Source organism: Pleuronectes platessa, chromosome 1 (assembly GCF_947347685.1).
Source record: "Pleuronectes platessa chromosome 1, fPlePla1.1, whole genome shotgun sequence".
Classification (NCBI taxonomy): domain Eukaryota; kingdom Metazoa; phylum Chordata; class Actinopteri; order Pleuronectiformes; family Pleuronectidae; genus Pleuronectes; species Pleuronectes platessa.
Window position 1 is genome coordinate 18,815,834 of NC_070626.1, and position 12,792 is coordinate 18,828,625.

At 42.4% G+C, this 12,792-nt stretch overlaps 1 protein-coding gene across 3 annotated transcripts in view; it reads right to left on the minus strand.

The window, feature by feature from the left end:
• zfhx3b (zinc finger homeobox 3b) overlaps positions 1 to 12,792 on the minus strand; it is a 134,176-nt gene that overhangs the window by 23,856 nt on the left and 97,528 nt on the right. For all 3 annotated transcript variants that reach the window (XM_053427309.1, XM_053427385.1, XM_053427462.1), the window contains exon 6: positions 2,837 to 2,944. In XM_053427309.1, coding sequence (XP_053283284.1) covers positions 2,837 to 2,944 — 108 coding nt within the window. The remainder of the gene's footprint in view (positions 1 to 2,836; positions 2,945 to 12,792) is intronic.

A 12,792-nucleotide genomic window follows, 5' to 3' on the forward strand; every position in this document is an offset into this window, starting at 1 on the left:
GTCCACATACGTTAGGATCTTAGTATTCCACTCGTAATTACTTTTACTGTAACTTACACTTTCTTCTATCTGCATACATTTCCTAATAATGATATACTTCATAACCACACATTGGCTGTAGGGTTGGAAGCATGTGACACTTACATATGTCTGAAAGCGTGCACATGTATACTTATTGTCTATATATACGTCTTATCTTTGACATAAATAAATAAAAAAACTGAATAATGAATGCATCTTTCAAGAGATGACAAGCCAAATACATATGCATTTTACAAAGGCTTCTGGTGTACCTCTAAATGATTTTAATGAATACTGAGGAGCCGTGGAACAAGAAAGAGAAAATAAGATTGACAGTGGCTTTAAAAAGGAGGAAGCCTTTATTCTGTGTTCGCTAATGCCGTCTGTCTGACAGTGACTGTCATTTGTAAAGGAACAATGTTGTGCTCTGTTCCAACAGCTACATGACAGCGATGAGACGAAATACTTCAGTAGTTCTAATGATGGACCTTAGAAACAGCTCATCCTCAGACAGTGGGAGACTGAGCACCTTTCAGATAAATAACAGGTTGGCCAAGACGCTCGTGCACCGTATTCTGCCATCTGCGTGTCTACTGTACAAACATCTTCAGACGATCACAGGCCCGAACAAGTGCTCCTCTGTTTACCAAATGCATTGTGAGGTCTCCCTCGCTTATTCTCCACAAGACAGGTTTTCTTCGCCCGCTTTGAATGGGCATTGTATTCATCAATCGCGAAAAAGTTTGAGGCACAAAAAGCGACCCTTCCATTAAACTACAGCTGTCTACCTTTCGCTGACAACACAGCCTTGAACCCACCACCCCAACCCCCACCCACCTTTTTCACTGACATCAAACAGAACCTCAGACCTGGTTCCCTAATGCACATGCTATTTTTAACTAAGCGTTTCTAATAAGCTGCTGGGAAGCTGTAAATTTTTCATATGCAAGCACATATTTCCTTTGTGAAAACACAGAAACACACTTATTTGGTGATTAGCGACTGACAGAGGGGAGGAAAGGAACTGAATATGCTTGTATCAAATTGCATGCCTTTCAAAAAGGAGGAATCCTAATGCGAGGAGTCGTCTTCCTGTGCACCACAGGTATGAGTGAATTATTAATCGGCCAGCTCATTTTAATGCTTTTTAAAGTGCTTTATTTTGATGTGCTAAAACATACTTTTAGCCATATTCAGTCAGGCATGCATATCATTATTTCTTCCATCAAAGAAGAGTGTCGCCCTTTCAAAGAGCACAAACAACTCAGCCTCATTTAAAATAGAAGTTCGAATATCAAAGACATTTTACAAAGGCTGGGCTTCAAACACTACGATGAAGTTTTTTTCCCTGCACTTTATAAAAAACCTAGGTATGCAAAAGGTCTGAATTGTTTTCCAGCTTTTAACCTGACTAGTGTAAATCAAAACATCCTGCAGTAACACACGAAGTTAGACAAGTGAGAAGCATCAATCCAGGCCTGTAACTGTTCACTATCATTAATATCAGAAATCCTTTCGATTGAATAAGAGAAGTCTCAACTGTCAGCATTAGGTTTTTTTCCCACAACACAGTCATACAGAGTAAATTGAGCATAAAAAGAGGAATTAAACTATACTCATTTGCACTGATGTGTCATAAATCTGAATAAAGTCACTCAAACAAAAGCACTGTCTATGCAGATGCAGTGAGTCACACGCAGTGGAAGGTTTATAGGGTAAAAAAACACATGTTTTAGATTCTCGCTTTAAACTTGAGACGACTTGAACTTGTGTTTGAGACCATGTTACATTTCTGTGGAGAAGTTGGGCATCGGTCTCAACTTCCTCTCTTTTAAACATCTGACAATCTATGAAAAAAACTCCTTTTAACACACAAGCATCAGTGTTATTAAATTAACAAACAGTTTTTAAATCAAATAAGAAAAACTATTTGTTTGAAAATACCAAAATAACCAAACGAAAATGACAACAGCTATGAGAAGCAGAAATGGATCTTTTACATCAGATATTAGCACTGCCATCACCTATCATTGCAGAAAGTCCAGCCAATACTCAGTTGTTACATTTTTACAATGTAGTGCACTATTTGTCATGATTGACCCCATAATGTGTAAAAAGAAAATCCACTCATGCATGAAATCAAAGTTCACAGTGTATCAATGCAGAGCCATTTAAACTCGAAACATTCTCCACTTCCAAAACCACATCCTAAAATGTTCAAAAACATTTTGCTACAGAGCTGCAGCCTGCCCTTGTCCAGAGATTGTTTGGGCCTGAAGCTCCTCCCCTCAGCCTACAAGCCCAGCCCCCTGCTCAGGAGTCACCACATACACCTGTCAATAAAGAGGGCCACATATACAACCATCCTGAGAGAACATTAAAAACACTGGTTGTCTGTGTGTGCAGCAAAACTGAGAAGAAGCCAGTGATATCACATGTGCACACACACACACTCATGGCTCAAGGTGGAGTTCCGCATGCAGGCCTTTCTCCTCACATCACTTCCTGAGCGGAGACAAAACACGGGTCACATGTCACCTGGACATATTACCCAAATTGACAATTTATCCTGAGTGTATCTGATGGGATTTAATGCCTGGAAACCTGCAGCGGTGAAAGAGCAGCCTCTGAGAGTCAGAGCAGGGTTTAGGAGGTTTTGGGGAAAGAGAGTTAAATGCTTTTTAAAAAACAAGGCTGCCCATATTTTTGTTAAAAATGTAATAAGATGCAAGGCTCAGAACCATTCAGGAGCAGGGTCACATGGTTCCTGTGAATATTAGTCCCTAAATATGTGTGGTTGAAATATTGGCCTTACCTGTCCCTTTGGTGAGCTCCTTCTCCCCCCCACTTTCTCTGTCTTTGGTTTGGTCCTCCTGGTCTGTGGTGGTCTCACTAGCAGCCTCCACATCCTCGCTCAGCTCTCCTGAAGGGGGAGGGAGGACGGGATATGTAAATCACCACGCCATCAGAATTGGTGGAAGCACTTAAAGGGACGGCAGCGTTTTTTTCTATAGGAGCTTGCAACAATTACATTTGCTGACACACAGTTGCAAGGCTAGCAGACAAAGAGGGCAGAATCTGCTTTCTGCTCTCTGTCCTGCGCCTGTGTCTGATCAGCGCTGTGAAATTCATTTTGACAGGAATTACTAAATCTGAGTGGAAGTGCAGGGGAAGAAAAAAGGAAAATTGTATTATAATTGTAATTATTATTGCTATTGTTATTAGTAGTATTATTAGTAGTATTATTGTTGTTATTATTATTATACTGGTTAGTAATTTATTCTTTTTCTCCATGTATTCCACACCATGACACATATATGGCTTTTTTTCGGTTTAATGTGGACATAAAACTGCAGAAAGAAAAGCACATGTGGTCTGAAGTGGGCAGATGGTAAAATAATTGTCCGGCCAGTATCCTTCAAGAGAAAGACCTTATACCAGACCAGCCCCTATTCTCTTTCTCACACACACACACACATACATTAACGTCCCCTGCTGCAATCTGCTAGGTTACTTACCAACAACACACGACCCATTCCACCTCATCAGCGCTACTATTGCCAAGAAATAAACCATAAATATTTAAAACTTCAAAGCCACAATTCATTTGACTTTTTATGCCAAGTCAAAGGCAGAAATCCCCTGTAACCACCTTAAAAGCCTCAGCTCAATATATCAGGCCATTTAGGCGCATTGAAGTCCAAACAATGGATATCCGATAATGCCATTTGTAAGTAACACACAGAGGAAAAGATAGCAAAAACAGATAATAAAAAGGGCATCAATCTTCTTTATTTCCCTACAGTGCCCCCTGAACATCCCCTCTGCCTGTTAAGTTTGTTTAAAAGTAGTGGGACTTGCATGCAATAGCATTGATTTGACAACCGTAAACTAGGCCGCAGTCAATAGGCCCTATCAGCTATTACACAAGTCAGCTAATTCTCGGCAAATGTACTTAAATGCTCTTTTGAAAATGCTTTCATGCTCAGGTCTCTAGTCTATGAGCTATTGATATATTGACAATGCTACAACAGCTACTGAAATATCCTGTTCAAGTATTCAGCCCTGCAGTCATCACACATCCAATCTGAGCTCACCACATGATTACCCACAGCCCAAACCACTTTTATGATGTTACATTATCCCCAACACTCGCTGTTTATCCCACCAGTTGTGAAATATCACATACATTGTATATACAGAGTTGTCATTGGCGTGTGTTATTATCACAGATGCACTTTCATCCCACTCTTTCATGGCTATTCTCACAGTCCCTTTTTCCGACGTCATTTCTTACTCATAGACTCTCGTTTTCTGCTGAACGAGTAAAGAGAAATGACTTATGGAGAATAAGTCATGTTTCTAAATGAAATGTGAATCAAATTCTATTGTTTTCTGACATTTCATTGTTTGTATCATGTGTGAAAGAAAAGCTACTGTATCTCAAAAAACTTGAAATTATTTCATGATATTTAAAGTACATTTGTCTTCTTTGTTAATGGAGCTACAAAATTATAAGAGGTGCGTATTACCAAAAGCAAATTACAAATCCATGATTCTACACACAACTGCACGCTTCAACATATGGAGTCATTGTGGAACGCCATTGTGTAAGGGAACAGCTGAGCAGAGAGACTCGAGCACGTACTGTGCTGTTACACATCACAGTTCTAACAGTACAAGATCCTTTTTTAAATAAAGACATTTAAAAGGCCCGACTGTCTCCAAGTGAATATAAGTGTCCCCAGTATCCCACATAAGGGAATGCATTTTGTTCTTTTATTTTTATCCATGTTTCTATTATGTTTCCAAGGCAACCCACGAATTCCATCCAGTGCAGCCCGTCCCGTGCTGGTGAGGCGCAGATCTTAAACATTTACAGAAAAACCAGAAATCAGCTGCCGAGTCCCAAAAATCCCGTCCGACTCCTGCCTGCATAAATCTCCACAACTGCGCAGGAATTAGGATACTGTACAGCTGCGCAGGTGCTCAGATTACAAAATAATCCTCAGGTAAATTTTTTCACCTTTAAAAATGGGGCATGGTGTCATTTCTTCGCTGCGTGACACCAGCAGTGAGACTAATTCCCCACCCACACATTAATACACACGTTGTGCTTAAACATCACAGTGATAGGCAGCCAAGATTCTAATGCCATTCAGCTTCCCTGTACCCAGCCCTCCTTTTCCGGAACACGTACTGTACACGCTCACACTGTGATGTTTTTCTTCCCTGCATTTCCAATACATTTTTTATTTAGATGTTTAATCAACGTATATGACACTTTTAGCACACACAACACACAGCCCCATCCATAATTTATGCAGGAATGAAGACATTTAATTCCAGGAGCAGTGTTACATCTCAAAGTGGCAAATGGCTTTTGCCTATTTCTCGTCTCATCTCTAACGGTATTACAGAATGATTAAAGCCGGGCTGACCATAATTAATGAAAGGTCATGAGTGGCCTAAGAGTCGGATGCAAATGGAAGAGACACTAAAACTGTAGCCATAGATTAACTCTGAAAATAGATGAGGAGAAACACTCAAAGCTATGGCAGCAGGCCATTTCTAACCCAAATTTCAGAGATGTAAAGGACAATAGCCTGAAGGTTGTCTTCTAATTAATTGTCTTCATTAACCATCCTAATACAATGATATGAAACAGTTCCATTAATCTAATCATGCGAGCTGAATAAACCCATTGCCGACACAGAGATTACACTCATCTGTTCTGAGCGTATAAATATCAGCTCTGCTCTTCCAGTCAGTCAGCGGGGACAGTCCATGGGCTCTCTGTTCCAACATCTTACAGAAGGACACACACACACACACACACACACACACACACACACACACACACACACACACACACACACACACACACACACACACACACACACACACACACACACACACACACACACACACACACACACACACACACACACACACACACACACACACACACACACACATACACACAAAGAAATACGCACTCACTCACACACGCATCTAGTCATAGTAGTCTTCCCCTCTCGTGTTTTGCCTGGGAGTGCAGAGGCTCAATCGGGCCCATAGGTGTCACTCTCTACAAGCCGGGAGAGTGCTACTTGCTCACACGCATTAATGAGGTGCAGGGGGGGAAGCAGCAACAGACAGAAACGCACGGGGGGAAAGAGGAGGAAAAAAGGAGAAGGGGGGAAGAAATATGTGGAGATGACAAAAGCAGATGCTATGCAAGAGGCGTCCGGTTGAGATGAGACACTGAAAACGGCGAGATTACCTTCAGATGAGAGAGAGCAGCCTTCCTTTCCCCTGAAGAGCAGTGATTACACTAATGCTAATCAGACTGACAGGCACAAACGGCCTAATAAATAATTGATGGTAACCACTGCACTTTCCAGTATTCCTTCCCAGACTGTGGAGAAGAGCAGCAACAAGTAATAATAGTCACTCTAGATATCTTTCACTAGGTCAGGCTCCTCCTCCGTCCTCGGCCTCAGCAGAATATACCGCCATGATGATGATAGCTGCCTTTTTTAAAGTAGAGAAATACAAGTCCTACCTGAGAAAGAACGGCCCCAGTGTTCCTCAGAGAGTAGTTAGAGTTCATAATAATAATAATAATGATAATAGCAATAACACAGAGTCTTAGTCAACTTCATTGTGTTGTCTATCTCTTTCCTAAGCCGTGGAGAACAGCATGCTGGGGGCCCTCAGATGCGCTTCACCCTCTCCGGCTCTCGAGTCCCGGGAGTGAGGCTCGATCCCGGCTCTTGTGTGCGTCTGTGCTCTCATTACTATCCTTATGATTATTGAGGCCGTTGTTATCATTTTAACCAGGTGTCACAGGACCGCACTGTAAATCAGAGGTGCCCCCCCCCCCCCCCACACGCTTTATCCAGGGCCGGACAGCTTCCTTTTCTTTAGCGCTGCACTGTCGGATAAAAAGCAATCTTATTTCACACTTCACAGACTCTATCTTTCTCCCCTACTTCTTCTTTTAAAAATCCCCCTCTTGCCCCCCCCATCATCCCTTGCACCCCTTTCCTGATATCAAAGTTGGCCTGACTCTAGACTAGAGGGTGCAAAATGAAAGTGACAGGAGGGTACCATGGGACAATGAGACACAGGACCCATGCTGAGGGCTTTCATGCATTGTCCGCTCCTCATATCAGCACCTCTGTGCCCCATATGCAAGACCCCCCCCCCTTATTTAAGAGCGCAACGCACATGAAAATACCCCAACCCATCATACCCCCCTACACACAGACAGAAAATCTCCCATCTTGCGTCCTCACACGATACCTCTCATAAAACCACAACAGAGAAAAACATGACCACAACCTGGCCATAGACACAAAGGGCTTTTGCTTATGAACAACCAATAAACCACAACACAATATTATCAGCAGTCATAATAATCAATACAATGTGAAGTCAAAACGTGGACACATTGAAAAACTGCATACATTCATGCTAATTTGTAAAAGTTGTGAGATCCATTAAAAATGTGGGCTGCAATATTTGAAAATAATTGAAAATAAAATACACATAACTGCAGAATTAATGCGGTAAAATGTATGAAAAGGCACCAAACTCGACTCTCTCCTGCCACATGCACACAAAATGAAAGTGTCTTCTTTCCTTTTTCTCCCTCTCTCCCTCTCTCCCTCTCTCCCACACGCTTTCACACATTTTTTTTGTAAGGAAAAGAAGAGTGAGCTACCTCAGCGCTGCTGGTCGGAGTTACATGTTAGATTCCTGACCTGTCTACGGGTGGTGGGGGGGGCACGCTGGCCTCTCCCTGCTGGCCCTGCTGTGACCTCGGGATCTAAATGTGAATGAATACTTTGTGTCTCCATGGGGCTGAAGGCAGGAGGGGAGAGGAGGAGGAGGAGGAGGTGGTGGGACAGCAGAGGAGGAGGTGCACGAGATGGAGGAGGGGTACGGGGTTAGGGCAGCTAATAACGAAGGAGCCGAAAAAAAAGAAAAACTTAAAACGGCGAGTTAATCACAAACAGCAGTGATAGCTCACACTGCCTTAGAACAATATCGCGGCAGCCCCCCCCTCCTCCTCCTCCTCCTCCTCCTCCTCCACCACTCGCTGCACTACTCTCCCGGTGGTGCCTGCTCATCAAACCAGCCTCATCGTCCACACAACACTAAATTTGACCCCCCCTCCGCTGCCTTTTCAAAGTCACTGCCCATTTTAATGGATGCTCTGTGCATTCGGGTCACAAAGAGCCACACAGAGAAGTTTTGTTTTTAATTGTCTTCTCTAGCAGAGAAGAGAAATACACTTAAACACGCTAACTGCCTTTTTGTGGTCTTGATAATTAGTAAATTAGGAACTGTTATTGAGCGGCATGCAAAGTATTAATTTCCCCCAAAGTGATACCTCGTGGGAAAAGACACTAATTAGAAATAGTTCTCGTGTTAATGGCATGTTTAGATACATTACAAATAAAGTGGATAAAGTGAGCGCCGCTCCAGTTCCCCTCTCTTTGTGTTTTACTTGAGTGATGAAGGAGAGGAGGATCTAGGTTAATGTGGCTGCACAGGGAGTGAGCATTCAGGGACTGCTCACGCTTCTGCCCCAGCTCACACACACACACACACGCACAATGACTTCCTTGAATGTCCAAGATGATGGCCGCTCACTAACGCATATTGCGTCCACAATGGAGGACGCAGGCTGCACATTTCCCTGCTAGGATGGTGAGCTAAAAGCCTGGATGTGGGGGGGCAACAACATCACTGGGCAGTGCTCTTCCATCTACACCGCCTGAGGGACACTGCTCTGCACAAAAAGTCACTCTGCCTCTCTGTCCCCCCACCCCCGCAGTGCATTTATGCTTATCGTCCTCCATTGCTGCCTCCTCTTAAATCAACCTCCTGTTATTAATGCATCTTTTTTCCCTTTCTTCCTCCCGCTCATATTACAATGCCTTCACCTATTTGCAGCCATTCAAAGGGACCGAGCAGAACTGGGGTGGGTTCACGGAGTGTGGGGGTGGCTCAAGGGGTATATGGAAAAAAAAAGCATTACCACTGTCATGAAGGGCAATCGCATCAGCTCTGAAATATTCACCAGTGGGTTGGAAAATGCGATGGTACAGTTATGACAGGCAGACAGGCAACTCCCCCCACCCGAGCCCACAGTCCCCCGCCCCTCTCTCCATCAGGGCGGAAGCACGGTGGACACTCTGAATATGTATAACCCGGAAAATGTATTGATTTTTCATTTGGCAAAAAAGGGACACAAAAATCACATAACCTGAAACTGTCACAGCTCTTTTGTTCATAGCTCATCTCTCCTGATGTTTGGCTTTTGCCACAAACTCTCTTTAATTACCAGGTACAGCGAGCTTCAGAGCCTTTCTCCACAGAGACGCAGCCACATACAGCCTGCTGGGCTTAACAAGACAGCCCACATCTATTATATATGACATACACCCAGCAGCTTTTGTTTCATATCTGACTAATAAGCGCACTGAATATGACTATACCCACAGTTTGTTTTGTTATTATACACAAGACACAGTGCAAACAGCTTTCTTGATGAAAACCATGAAAATTAAAGAAAAAATAGACGATCCCATATTAAAGATAGCACTTTCATATAAAAACATGTTCCCTGCATTTAGTTGATGTGCTTTTCTGAAGCAGTTCTGCTTAACATGAAATGTATCGATCTAAGTTTCCCAGGTAACAGGCAGGTGCCTGTATGTTTGTCTGAGTGTGCACACTTGTGTGTGTGTGTGTCCATTAACAGGTACTTATCTGTTTATCTCTCCTTTTAGGCACTGCAGACCAGTACAGTGGACTGTCTGAAAAAGATCTCTGCCTGTCGATTTATTGAATGCACCATTTGCATATCTTTGTAGTGCATCCATCTGCCTGTGGACTGTTCTGTGGAGGTATTAGCTCAGAAAATCAATGTTGCCATGGTTGGATGTATGTAGCGCCTGCCTCGGCGCGTGTTAGGAGTCCGGCTCACAGATCCCACATGGGTTCTATTTACATGAGTCCTGGCGGTCCTTCAATCTTTCTAAACTTAAAGTACACAAACACATTTCTCTGCATGCCCCTCCAGAGTGGGCTGGTTTGCCACCCTCCTCGATGGTCAGCCTGCCTCCCAGTCTCCCTCCACAGCCCTGCGCCTGACGGGCTGTTTGTTTATGAAAGCGTACGCCGAGATAAAACAGAATCTGACAAGGTTATGAATACCAATTCCACTAATCAATTTTATTTAAACTATAAAATCTAGGGTAACATTGACGTGTTTGCTCTCGAAAGTTTAACGGTCTGATAAGTTCTGATGTTTAGAGATGAGAGGTGGAGGATGTTTCTTTTTTTTTTACCTTATTTATTACATTTATGTTGCTCGTGAAATCACACAGCTGTACAAATATACAGTATATAAGGGGACCTTACAATGATTTTTTTTTTTTTTGTCGAAGCTGCAATGGCCAACTTTTCTTCTAACAACCACCTCGGCTGGTTGCTCATAGCTAATTGCTAAAGAAATCCAATGATTACACTGTGCAGCACTTTAAAACATCCATGAGAGTGCTACCACTTATTGGGTCAGAAAAAAAAAAAAAAAAAGACTTGCTACCTCCATCCATTCTGTTTCTAATACAAATCAAACACAGCGCGCTTTCTTTCACCATTTGTCTTTCTTTCTGTTCCTCTTTGCATAGCCCATCCATTACTTTCACATGAAATATGAAAAGGCAATATCCTCTCTGTGTTTGTACTGAAGCGTAATGCGATTGTGTTGTCATTTATAGGAAATAATCGCAAACCCCTCTTTCATTTTCCAGTTCAAATAACCATGAAAAATTAGCCTTCAATGTCAGGGAGGACAACAAAGGGATGCAAACAGACTATTGCTTCACCACCGCGCTTGACATTTCTCCTTAATAGGAAAACGGGTGGTTGTTTCTATCTTTCGTTTTCAATCTTTTTTCTTTTTCTAACCTCATCTTTTCCCTAATTAAAAAAAGTTCTGCACTCAGGTCTTTGTAAATCTTTCCGAGCCTTTATTCAGAGCCGACGGTCCGCGTGTGAGGACGGGCTGGAAAACGCTGGTCCCGGGCACACTGTTCATCAGCCCCCCTAGCCCTGTCGGCCAATGGCTACTGTTGGAGGGAGATGTCGCCAGACAAACACTATGGGGCCTAGGTCGCCGTGACTACCGTCCAGCAGCCTGATAGATAAATAATTCAAGAGCTATCAGACTCCCTGGCAGCAGAGCAGTCCCAAGAACACACACTTAGGACACAGCTTGTAAAAGCCTTTCTAACTGATCAGCATTTAGCCCTTACAAATGATGTACAACCAGATGTCTGTACCAGACCCCACACAATTAGCAGTAGTCAGTGGATCCTTTTAATTTAGAGAAATCTTTATTTTCAATGTGAGCAGCAAAGTAATGGTAATTGCTTTCTGTATTACTGCCATTAAAGGCTTAATAGGCAGGTTGTTTTCCACTGTAATTATGTACAAAATAATCTACCAACTTTGTCGTGCAATTATCGAAGATGCATTTAACCAAGTTTATTTTTTGCTCGCAACAATAGATATAAAGAAAGAGAACAAAACTGAATATCAATACTGCACCATCTGATGTCTCCATCTGTGATTATCGAGGAAGGTAAGTAAATATTTGAGGGTATCTTGAGGTTATGTCTCAATCCAAAATGAAATATTGAACAAAATATTGACTTTTGGGATTCATATATTTCTTATATCTCCCCCAAAACCTGATGTTAGATGTCATAGAGAAGCTTCAACGTTCTCTTCTTGCTGCTGTTTGCAGTGAAAAGAGGTCAAATGACACAAGATCAAAACAAAATTACAACTAGATGTCTATGCAAATATGCTTCTACGCTTTTACTAACATAATACTTTAGCCTTATTTGCATACTTTAAAAACTTGATTTCATCTGGGAGCATGGCTCGTGATGCATACAATGAAATTACCACTCAAAGGCTAATGAAAAAGACTCATCTCGCGCAATTAGCTGCTCCTTTTATTCACTTCTCCTAATGTATTAATTTATTGTGACATAATTTCTGGCAGCATCATTTATTTATTTGATTATGCGCACACCTTACGATCATAATTACTAAATAGACTCGGAGCCAGTCGATGAGACGTGAAAAACCAACTCAACCACCATTTAAAGCAGTTATCCTTCTTCTAATGTCAGTGGTATATCCAACCTGTATTAATCTGAGCCTGATCAGTATGCAAAATTACTTTAGGCTTTCAATTTTTACCTGAGCTATAAAAGTGACTCAGAGTGACACTTGACAGAGCGGGCCTACACAGTTCAGCCTGCAAGAGGGCTCTTTTCTTGTTGTGCTGTTAAGTTTATTCAAATGACTGGTTCTAACGCTTGTTCAGTCGAGTGGTCCCTCTCAGAGTGGGTCACATTTACTCTCTTTCTAACCGCAGTTTGATTGTTTATTATCCGACGATAGATCTCGGAAATGACAAAGAGCGGTACGTTTTAAAGGCCTGTGCGCTACACGTATAAAACCCATGTACACCGATGCACAATCGGGGCTTTGTCTGATTCTTCATGAACATGTCACGATGCTGTGAAAGTGGTTATGAAAGCTCCGAGAGGGGTGTGGATCTGCGCTGCCCACTGTGCTGCTCTCCAGAGAACGAGACTTGGAGTGATTACAGTCAAACACAGCTACTCAGTTATCTTTGGCTCAGCCACAGGAGAGAGAGAGAGAGAGAGA